Below are 11,644 nucleotides of genomic sequence, written 5' to 3' on the forward strand. Positions count from 1 at the left end.
CCCAGCCCTGGGTGTACCCTGGCCTCCTGTCACCCCCCCACAGCCCTGGGTGTACCCTAACCTCCCATCATTCCCCCGCCCCAGCCCTGGGTGTACCCTGACCTCCCGTCACCCCCTCACAGCCCTGGGTGTACTCTGACCTCCCGTCACCCCCCCACACACACACACAGCCCTGGGTGTACCCTGACTCGCTCTCCATTCTGTACACCTCAGCAGCTACACTAGGCGCGATGGGCAGTGAGGCTGGGGCTCTGACTCCTGGCTCTGCCTCCCCATCTCCGTCACCTTGCATGGGCTCTTTCCTGTATCACTCCTCTGTCCCTGGCAGTAGGGCACCTGCAACGCCCAGTGTGAGCTGCAACTGCATGAAAACCTGAGGGGGGCACAGCCTTGCTCAGAAGGGTCCCCTGTACTTACGGAGGCTTTCTACCCAAACACACACACGTGTAGAAGCCTACCGCCACAAGGAGCCAGAGAGGCAAACGGCTCATGCCAGCGGGCCGTGTCCCAGTGAGCAGAGTGAACGGGTGTTCTGGAGCTAAGGGGCCTGCATAGCAGAGACAAGCTGGTCCTTCCACACGGCCATGCCCGCAGAGCTCCCTCGAGCTCGTCTTCATCCAGCACCTGAAGGAGCGTGGGTGCCTGCCCCTGGAGACCTGAATCTACATGCTGTGACTTTAGGGCTAAGCCTGTCACTTCCGCCTCTCGACTCTGAAGTCTGACTGAGGGTGTGCCAAAAATCAGCACGATGACTTGTGTCAAGGAAAAGCCCTGGGGACGGCCTTCTCACAGATGTTTTATGGAAAGAAAAACCAGATGGGAATAGATAAGGGCAAATTTCTTTCTAGTTTGGACCAAAGACATTCTAAATGGGAATATTTTCATTGAAAAGCTTAATAGCTAATGCTTTGCTTTGACAACGTAATACTTAATACATTAGTAAACCCAGTAAGAGCATTCTGAAGGACCTGTCTCCCCATAAGCGCTACCCAATGTCTTGGGCTATGGTGTGTCAGGTGATGGGAAAAGGGACAGTCAGCAGGTCTCATACCACACCTGCTGCCCCCAAGGCGTCTAGCGCAACCTTCCCAGACGCAGGCAGTAGGAGCCCTCCCCTCACCTCCACTCTTGAGGAGGTAGCGGTTGACATCCTGGATGGTGGTGTTGATGGTAGGTCCGGTGGGGACACTGCCAGGGGTGACGTCGGGGTCATTCTCAGGATCAATGTTCTGAAGTCCTTTCCAGGGAACTCCAGGATGGAACTCTGTTATGGAGACCGAGATGAGAAGCCACAGATCAGCGAGACTTCCCATAGCTTTGTACCATTTTTACATGCCTTTTTCCCCATACGTGGAAATTTTCAAATAATCTGCTAATTAAAGCATGTAGCACATCTTAGACTCTCATGAAATCAACAAATCCTTTAGAGCAAATGAAAGCCACATACTGTAACTGCCACATCAAGATGGTGTCTGGTGTCTGCACAGTCAGAACGACCCTACCAGGTGGTACAGTGCTCCGTCACCCTCCCCACTCCCTGTACTGAACTGCGAGGCGACAGAAAAATGCTGACGGTGCCCAGACCTGATCTGACAAGTGGACTGCCAACAAGAATGCCAAAGTTAAGGGCTTAATGCTTCGAGAACCTGCAGCTCAGGTGCTGGTTCCTCACAGGCCGGACTGCACCCCGGCTGGGCGTACACTCTCAGCTGCAGTGTGCGGTGCGGGCCGCGCTCTTACCTGGGGGCCAGCTGATGCTGGAGCCGTTCGAGATTTTGTCACTGTCAGACTTGGCACGTGCCCAGCTATGGGGAACAGCTACGGGAGGACTGGCTGGTGACTCACTGCTCTGGATTAAATCGTACCGGCTGTAGGACTCGTCGATGGAGGACTTACCTGGAGGCCCGATGCTCAGACCTCCAGGAATAGCACCTGCGGGGCCACAGGAAACCAAGAGCTGTGTGAACACCCCCGCTCAGCCTTCGCTGCCAAGCCAGAGGTCATGAGCTTGGCGGCTACAGGACTTGTGCCACTAGGGCTGTCCAGGACTCTCCAAGAACTAGTGACTGTTTTAGTTAGCCCAAACTTTGTCCCTGGTTGTCCCTGAGAGACTGAAACCCTCCAAGACTGTACTAGATTGAAAATCCCTGTGAAACACAGAGCCACACCGTAAGGGGTGGCCCATAAGAGACATTCGAGGACAACCTCAGAATCTCTATGGTTTCGAATCTGTCATCAGAGTCGCTGTTTGAGTCCTTGCCCCCTCTAGCCGGCTGCCCTCACTACATTATCCTGACTGGTGTTAGGTTTACCCGGGCTAAACCCGTCCGAGACGGGGCTGGCTCCTGCCAAGGAATGTGCCCTGACAGACATGACGTGGTGGTGTCCGGATGGAATCACCGCTGGGAAGGAGCTCCTCCTCCTTCTCACACGGTGGTTAGAGCAGGGGTGAGAACGCTGCCCGGCCAGGCTCCTTCCATGTGCATGTTTCCAGGGGTCCAGAGCTCAGGCAGTGTCACACGGCAAGACTGCCCCACGGCCACTTTTGTCTCTTTCTCCTAAGTACTTGCTTTTCTACTCGAGGACTGTGGAGGACCTTCCTTTTCAGGACACTCCCGCTGTCGTTGAGGAGCACATGCATAAACACATGGAGTACGGGCCATGGCCTGCCCTGCTTCTCTGGGGCATTTCTGCTTTCTCCTGGCTAAGGTCGGAGGCTGAGGTTCAGAAGGCTGACCACTGACTAGGTGAGATCTTATGCATTCTGGAATGGAATTGTTTTTTTTTTTTTTTTTTTTTAGGTTTTTGCCACAGACCGTGTGTGTGCTCAGGAGGGGGGGGGGACAGTGAGAAATCACACCCTGGGGGGATGGCCATGCTGCAATCCCTTCTCTTCCCTCCTCTCAGGACTGGGACTTGCACGCACATGTGCCTGGTGTGAGTCTTAAGCCATCAGGTCTGATCCTGAACTGTGACTGGCAGGTGAGAATCCAGAACCATGCCACCATGCCACCTGCTGGCCCCTGAAATGAAGTATTTTACACAGAGAGGGTGCTCTACCACAGGACGGCCAGCTAGCAGCCTGCAGTGGCCACGCGCAGGCGATCTGGCCAGGACGCACCATGCTTGCTGGGGTTCGGGTCCAGGGGAGAAGCAGCACTGGACAGGCCCTCCACCGCGTTTGGGTGCGTCCACTGAGGGAGGCGTGACTGAGACTGGGACGGGTCCTTCCCCGCCAAACTGCCGGTCATGTCCACGCTGCTGACATTCACGTTGGGGTTCAGTCCAGCTGAAAACAGAGATGCTGTTAGGGTCCGCCTGCTCCTGCTTGAAACGATTTTATTCTACAGCTCTCCTCACAGGCGGTCTGACTTCACTTGAGACCAAATACTTTTAACTGTAACTCCTTGTTCTTTTTTTAAAGTTTGCTATAGGGCTTAGGTGCTTACCAGAGAGAGGGAAATTGAGCACTCACGCCTGGGGCAATGGCCACACTGCAATCCCTTCTCCTCCAGGATTGTGGACACGCATGCATACATTCCTAGCATGATTTTCTGTGTTTTTGTTTTGTTTTTCTTTTTTCTTTTTAATTTTTAGAGATTTTTGCTATAAGGCGCATGTGCTTGCCAGCAAGATAGACAGAAAGCAAGAAATCATCCTCCCCTCCTCAGGGAGGAGGGCCAGACTGTAATCCCTTCTCCTTCCTTCTCTTGGGCTTTGGGCACTCACACACATGAGCTTGGCATGATCTTTAAGCCACTGGTCTGGGACTTAAACCATGATGTTGGCCATGTGGGATTCTGCCACTTTAAACTCTACTCCACCTGTTGGTTCTAATGAAAACTTTTTATTTAAAAAAAAAATTTTTTTTTAAAGAGAGGTTTTTGCTATAGGGCGTGTACACTTGCCAGACAGACAGAGAGAGACAGAGAGACAGAAAGCGAGAAACCACTCCCTAGGGGGGATGGCCACGCCACAATCCCTTCTCCTCCATTCTCCTCTCGGGATCTTGGGCACGCACGCACACGTGCCCAGCGTGAGTTTTAAGCCACCGGGTCTGGGACTTGAACCGCGGTCGACTACGTGGGAGTCCAGCAACATAGCCATTACGGTAACTGCTGGTCCCTAATGAAAACTTTTAATGTGGGTGAAGAAATACTTTTGTCTTAGCAACATGAGAAATATATGTGAATATTATTTCTGAATTAAGGTGAAAATGCTGTCTTTTTTTTTTGAGAGAGAATTTTGCTATAGGGCATGTGTACTCACCAGAGAGACAGAAAGAGACAGAAAGCGAGAAATCAGCCGCTGGGGGTGGGGGTGGGGGAGGCTGGCCACACCGCAATCCCTTCTCTTTCATTTTCCTCTCGGAATTTTGGGCGTGCCTGCACATACACCAGGTGTGAGATTCAAGCCACTGGGTCTAGGAGCTGAATCACAGCTGATTACCTGGGAGTCCAGTGACGTAACCATTATCACACCATCTGGTCCCCAAGTCCTTAAGAAAGACCCATGATTCTCTTCATGCTACTGAGTTTCAACGCTTCTCAGGCGCAGCCCACAGAAAAACAGAAACTGTCCAAACAATTAGGAAAATCTTTCCTAAGTTTAAAATATCTTATGGAAACTTACCAGATCAAAAGAAGGCTTTTTAGGGGGTCAGAAGGTGGTGTGATGGTTAAAGCACTGGATTCCTATATGGCTGACAGTGGTTCTAGTTCCAGACCAAAATCATGCAGGGTGCATGTGGATGCCTAAAACCCTGAGAATGGAGAAGGGATTGCAGAGTGGTCACCCCTCCGGGGGGTGATTTCTCTCTCTCTCTCTCCTCTCTTGGAGCCCATGTGCCCTATGGCAAAAACCTAAAAACAAAGACAAATCTTTTCAGAATTACAAGGTACGGCAGTTAGCATAATGGTTATGTTGCTGGACTCCCACGTAGTCGACCGCAGTTTGAGTCCTGGACCCGCTGGCTCAAACTCACACCGGGCGCGTGTGCGTGCATGCCCAAGATCCCGAGAGGAGAATGGAAAAGGGATTGCGGCGTGACCATCCCCCCGGGGGGTGGTTTCTCGCTTTCTGTCTCTCTTTCAGGCGAGCACACGTGCCCTATAGCCAATGGGACAATGCAAAAAAGAATTATAAGGTACCACCTGCAGAAGAACCAGTGGAGGTAATGCGATTCTATCTTCTGTCGATTTACATTACAAAAGATTGCTATTCAGAAGTTTATGAACTAAGCATCAAACTACTTTTTACACGTAACTATCTGAGTGTGTGGGTGCTGCCATCTGCCCTAGGTGGAAGGTGAACTGCTGCTCCTGCTTCATTTTACAGCTGAAACCGGGTCCTGGGGGCTGTGTCAAGGCCTGATTCTGCCAGGTTAGTGGAGACAGTGACAAAAGGGTCCAGTAAGGAGTTCTTGATGGAGACTGGACAAGGAGGCGGCAGACCGCGCCACTGGAAGGGAACAGCAGAAATACAGCCTAGGATTGACAGACCCTTTCCTTTTCCTTTCCTTCTTAAAAATTTGTTAGAGGGCACACGTACTTGCCAGAGAGAAGCAGAGAGAGAGACGGAGAGAGCGAGAGGGGGAGGGGGAGGGGGAGAGGAAGAGAGAGAGAGAGAGGGAGAGAGGGAAAGCACGCCTTAATGCGGTATGTCATGCTGGAATCCCTTCCCCCACTTCTCCACCCTGCTGGGATTTGGGCATGCACGCCTGCGGGGTTCAAGCCGTGCGGTCTGAGACTCGAATCGTGTGGTCGGCCTTGTGGGCTCTAGCTCCCTGAACCACTTGGCCACAGGGCTGGCCCTACAGACTCTTCCCCAACAGCTGCAGCTCCCATCTTGCGCTAAGGGAGTTACCCGTACAGACCAGATGGCACACGAGCAGAGGGAACCTCTACAATCAGGCAAGGGGCTGAATATTTCAGTCTTGACTTCAAATCAGGGCTGTAAATTTAATGGCCGCAGGAGCCAATGGGACAATGCAAACAAAGGCTTAGTGGCACGGTAGAGACCGTGGTGGACAGGGTGGCACCCACTCCATCTCGGTGTTGGGGCCACAGGGCAGACCAGTGACTGCCCTAGGAATGCAGACCCAGTGTGGCCTTTTATATGAGGAGCCAGAAGCTGTTTTTATTTGAAAATTTCCCATTTTTTAAAAAGAATTATATTTAATTTATCATTATTATTATTTTTCCATTTTGACCACAGAGCAACAGAGAAAGAAAGAGAGAGAGAGAGAGAAAGTGAGAAAGCAAGCTGCTGCCAAGTCCAGGACTTGAACTGTAGTCAGCCATATGGGAGTCTGGCGCCTTAATCACGATGCCACCTGCCAGCCCCGAAGATCTCCCAGTTTTTGAATTCAGTAATTAATATGCACATGCACGCTCGTGTGCACTTTGCATACCTACCAGAACACCTCTGCATGTCTGACACTGCCAAAGCCCCATCCACCTGGGCCCTCGGCACAGACCTAGTCAGGGGAGGTGGCAGCACGCTCCGGGCGTAAGCCTGGGCTCTAAGTTCCACAATCTGCACCCAGCCTGTCTCACCCAGCTTCTCCCTCTGCGGATTGGCTAGGCTGGCTGGGCCCTTGCTCCAGGACACTCCCCGGCTCCTTTCTTCAGAGTCCCCATGTGAGGCTTTCCCTTTACCTGGAACAGCATCAGTTACTGAAACCCTGCCTGACTGCCTGAGGCTCAGGCTCTAATTCTATGACATGAACCCTGCCTTCTGCAGAGCCCCGTGATAACCACATCGCACTGGGTGTCGAGGTCACACAACTTATCTTCTAGCCCAGACAACTGATTCTGGGACGGTGGCAGGCAGCCTCTGCCACTGAACACGGGCTATGGGCTTCCCCCACCTACACGCGGTTCTGTTCCTACAAGGCTCTTCAACACAGTTGACACTGCTGAGAAACGGAGTGACAGCAGGATGGCAATGTTAAAGGTGAAGCTGCCTATACTTTCATTTGCTCTTTATTGTCAAGACATTTATAACTTTAATGTGGCTATCAACATTTTCTTTTTCTTTTTGAGGTGTGTGCTCTCACTGGAGAGCGAGCGAGAAAGAGAGAAGAGAAAATGAAAAAGCACCCCTCATGGGAAATGGTCATACCACAATCCCTTCTCCTCCATCTCTCTCTCCTTTTGGGGTTTCAGGGCACACACATATGCCCAGTGTGTTTCTCAGACTGCCAGGTGTGGGCCTCAAGCTGCGGCAACCACCAGGCTATAGGCTGGCCTATGAATATATCATAATTTTATTAGAGTTATTTTTCATCCAATTTTGAAGATTCACTACAGCAATTTTTTTCATTTCTTAAAAGAAAAAAATATTTGTTTTAAAGAAAAAGTATTTTTAAGAGTAAAGAGTGTGGTACTTCATTAAGAATACAGGTTCAGAGGACAAAGGACAATGAGAAGCTAAAGCTAAAGTGCTTTAGGATATCGGGTGGGATGGAACTCTTTCTCCTTTTTTTTTTTTTGGAGAGGTTTTTGCTGTAGGGTGCGTGGTGTGAGTTTAAGCCACTGGGTCCAGGACTCGAACCGCGGTTGACTACATGAGAGTCCAGCAACATAACCAGTACACCATCTGCTGGTCCCAAGGGATGGAACTCTTTCTAAAACGCCATTCCTGAAGCAGAAGTGTTATGTCGGTGGCCAGCGTCTTGTATTGCCGTGCAGGTGCTAGGCAACGTTAAAGAGTTTTACAGATGAACTTGCTTGATTTTTACAAGAACCTAGTAAGTATGTATTCCTTCTTTACGGATGAGGAAACCGAGGCAAAATGCAGTTGGGCAAGTTAGTGCGCCAGTGGGTGGTGGGGTCGGGGCGCAAATCGAAGCAGTCCAGTTCCTAAGTCAGATGGTAACTACTAGACTCTTACCTCTCAAACATAAGCAGCAGTAAGGAATGGGACAATAAAGGGACTGGCAATCTAGCTTAGCATTTTTCCATTTCTTATCAAAGACATATTGTGTTCACTACCCGCCAAGCAGCAAGTGACTAGAGGACACTATTCTCTGGGGGATGTTCAGGAGTACTACAGAGCAGGACAGTACTAGCTGGTGCCAATTCGTCATCACCAAGTGATGATGCCCTTTGCCCCTTCAGAGATGCATTTTCTTTTCTCTTTTGAAAGAGAGAGATTTTTGTTATAGAGCATATGTGCTTGCTGGAGAGACAGAGAGATAGAAAGTGAGAAATCACCCCCTGGGGGGATGGCCGTGCAGCAATCCCTTCTCCTCCATTTTCATCTAGAGATTTTTGGGCATGCATGCATATGCACCCAGTGTGAGTTTTAAGCCATTGGGTCTGGGACTTGAACCACAGCCGACTAAGTAGGAATCCAGTGACATAACTACTATGCCGTCTGCTGGTCCCATGAGATGTATTTTCTTTTTAAGTTAATTTATTTTGCTCATGAAAGGGAACATGCACTTCAGACAGAGAAGGGAAGAGAGAGAGAGGGAAACACCTTCCCCTTTCCTGGGCACTTCAGCTCATTGGGATCTGGGGCATATGCACATAAGTGAGTTTCCAAGCCACCGGAACCTATGACCGGCCATGGGGCTTCCAGCGCTCTAGTCTGGTTTGCTACTAACACCCCTCAGGCTGGACTAGAGATGTGACTCCCTTTGTCTCATATCTGCATTTTCAAACAGCAGCCAGCAGATGAGCCTGCAGGGCTTGGGAGTGTCTGGGTTCTCACGCAAGTGAGCCCCATGGAATCAGTTTACCAACCTCTACCTCCTGGTGGCATGTCCTCCACACAGTCTCGTTGTATAACCCTGTCTCTCTCTGACCTTAGTGCAGGAACAGCGGGGTGCCATGTCCTCCACTGACCTGGGAGCTTCCTGCGCAGAGTGTGTTCCCTCAAGTAGGTGTTCAAGGTTTATGTGTTGATAATTATACAAGTCACATTCTCCACTACAGGAGTTGAATAACACACATTTTTTTTTTTTTTTCAAGCCACTGGGACTGAGACTGGAACCATGTGACTGGCTATTTGGGATTCAGCCACCTTCACCACCACACCATTGGCTGGCCCCAAGAAGCTCCTGACTAAAACCACTGTAACTCTTCTTTGAGGTTCAGGCTAGAGGGCAATGGCTGGTAAAGAATGGCAGAGAGTAAACTGGGAATGGAACAAACTTTGTAGATGCAACCATGGAAATAAGAGTTTGGGTGCTTCTGTTGATCCAATTTTACAGGGTTTCATATTGGAGGTGTTTGTGGCAGTAGCCTTGCAGAAGGCAGCCAGGACTGCCACTTACTGAGAAACCTGCACTCTGACTCTGTTGGAGATTGCATCTCCCTGAGCTGCTTCAGCGTCAGCCAGTCACTCTGACAGAGGAAGTGTAGTCCTCCACATCACAGGTGGGCTCCAGGTAACACTCTACCAGTGCAGCAAAGACCATGCGAACTCACCGAGAGGGTAAGGAGCAAAGGTGTTGGGTGAAGACTGCTGCTCTTTGGTCTGCAGGTCAGGGAGGCCGGGCGCCTGGGGGTGAGGGGGGAAGCCATCCAGGGCCGATTTGCCTGCAGAGGGGTGCAGAGACAGGTGCGGCGGAGGTGGCGGCGGCGGTGGCGGCTGCTTCACTAGCAGGGCCTGGGCCAGCTGGCGCTGGTGCTGCTGGATCTGCTGCTGCAGATTAGTGATTGTGCGCGCAACCTGGCAGGGGAGACACATGCACTTTAGCCAGGTGAAGTGATGTGCGTGGCTGGTCCAAAGACCGGGTACATTCTCCACTGTCCTCATGCCTAGGCCACTACCAGCTGGGCTGACCTCCTCCCAATCCTACCTGATCCCAGAGCTTTCCAAAGGGGAGGCTCAGCAAGAGAACAATCAATACCAATCTAGCCATTGATCAGTTAGCACCCCTTCAGACAGGGGACATTACAGCTAGTAATAAAAATCAACCCAGGTGATGCCTACTTGCTGCTCCTGTTGTCTCATGGGTCCGGAAACATTACGCTGGGCCTGTAACATCTGCTGCTGGATTTGTAAACGTTGGTACGCCTGTTGACAAAAAGAGTTACAATACTGTAAGAAAGCCATTGACAAGAGGCTCAACTTCCTGAAATTAGTTTAAAAATATAAAAAGAGAAGTTGACCAAGATTCTTGGTCTCCTAACCACCTTGCAATTCAAGCATATCATGGAGGCACAAAGCTTTTAAAAATTAAAGATATTTTACTAAAAAATTTTTAGTGCATAAATTTTTAACAAGTAACTCATTTAATACCCCTATTTAGTGTTGCTAATGAGATTTGTCAGCAAATATTTTTCAGTTATGAAGAGATAAAAAATTCTTCCACTCAATTCACATAAATTACAGATTAAAATTTAAAAAATGAGAAACATTTAGTCTTTACCATGACTCTCTTAACAATACTGACTAGAGTCCACAATGGTTCGGACAACATGATAGAACATGAGGCACAGGCCAGGCCAGGCCAACAATTGAAGAGTATCATACAGCCAACAGCTCGTGAGTTCCTGAGACTCAGGGGATATTGACAGCCAGTGTCAAGAAGACTAAAGCTGGGAACTAGCAGTTAGCATAATGGCTATGTCGCTAGACTCCCACGTAGTCAACCACGGTTCGCGTCCTGGACCTAGTGGCTTAAAACTCACGCCGGGCGCGTGTGCGTGCGTGCCCAAGATCCCGAGAGGAGAATGGAGGAGAAGGGATTGCGGCATGATCATCCTCCCTGGAGGGTGATTTCTTGCTTTCTGTCTCTCTCTCTGTCTGTCTGGTGAGCGCATGTGCCCTATAGTGAAAACCTCTCCAAAAAAAAAAAAAAAAAAAAGACTAAAGCTAAGAGAGAACCCGGAATACAGAGGTATGCACACTTGACACACAAACTTGCTATCTAGGAAGCTGGCTGAAATGATCACAATATTTTTCTGTGCACTGATGCAGAAGGTTTGATTATATGATTTTCAAATGTTGGCTATCATAAACTTCTTTCTTACAATATGGATTTTTAGGGGTTGTTGGCAAGATAATTTACTAAAATAGAATCCAAATAAAGGTAGAGATTACAGTATTAGAGATGCCCCATTACTCTGTAAACTGTGGGAGAATAATTTAATAGTTACTACATTTATATAATTCCTTATAGGCCCTAAAAGTTAATCTTAGGAAGTGGTAAAACTTTACTTCTCCAATTTTTCTGGAAAAAGGACTTAAGAACAGAATATATTCTTTTAAAAATCTAATACAGGGGGGCCAGCAGGTGAGATGGTGGTCAAAGCGCTGGATTCCCCCAGGGCTAACCATGGTTCAAGTCCCAGACGTGGTGGTTTGAAGACCATGCTGGGTATATGCGTGCATGCCTAGAGTCCTGAGAGGAAAATGAAGACGGGACTGGTGTGCCATCTGCCCTGAGGGGTGATTTCTCACTTTCTCTCTCCAGCAAATACACACACCCTATGGCAAGCAAAAACCTTTAAAAACCGCTCCAAAAAAAACAGAATATAGGAAATAATTTGACATTACCTTGACGTTGCTCACATCATAGGGACCGTTAAAAACTTAGGTGTAACCCAAAGGCACTGGTTCATCAGTACGACAACCAGTTCTGGGCGGGTCTGCGTAAGGTGAAGCCTGTGGCACCTCAAGGGGC

The 11,644-nt window shown here is 49.5% G+C and overlaps 1 protein-coding gene and 1 long non-coding RNA gene across 5 annotated transcripts in view; one reads left to right on the forward strand and one right to left on the reverse strand.

Moving 5' to 3' along the window:
- Positions 1–11,644, reverse strand: part of TNRC6C (trinucleotide repeat containing adaptor 6C) — a 158,474-nt gene that overhangs the window by 32,248 nt on the left and 114,582 nt on the right. For all 4 annotated transcript variants that reach the window (XM_006145716.3, XM_006145714.3, XM_006145713.3 and 1 more), the window contains 5 exons: positions 9,949–10,032; positions 9,441–9,684; positions 3,122–3,289; positions 1,741–1,932; positions 1,121–1,264 (listed from right to left, as the gene is read on the reverse strand). In XM_006145716.3, the coding sequence (XP_006145778.1) occupies positions 1,121–1,264; positions 1,741–1,932; positions 3,122–3,289; positions 9,441–9,684; positions 9,949–10,032 (832 nt within the window). The remainder of the gene's footprint in view (positions 1–1,120; positions 1,265–1,740; positions 1,933–3,121; positions 3,290–9,440; positions 9,685–9,948; positions 10,033–11,644) is intronic.
- Positions 6,851–9,415, forward strand: LOC114007337 (uncharacterized). The gene is made up of 3 exons (XR_003548963.1): positions 6,851–6,957; positions 8,821–8,889; positions 8,982–9,415. It is a non-coding gene; the product is annotated as an uncharacterized LOC114007337 (long non-coding RNA).

Source organism: Tupaia chinensis, unplaced genomic scaffold, assembly GCF_000334495.1.
Source record: "Tupaia chinensis unplaced genomic scaffold, TupChi_1.0 Scaffold000159_1, whole genome shotgun sequence".
In the NCBI taxonomy this organism is placed as follows: Eukaryota; Metazoa; Chordata; class Mammalia; order Scandentia; family Tupaiidae; genus Tupaia; species Tupaia belangeri.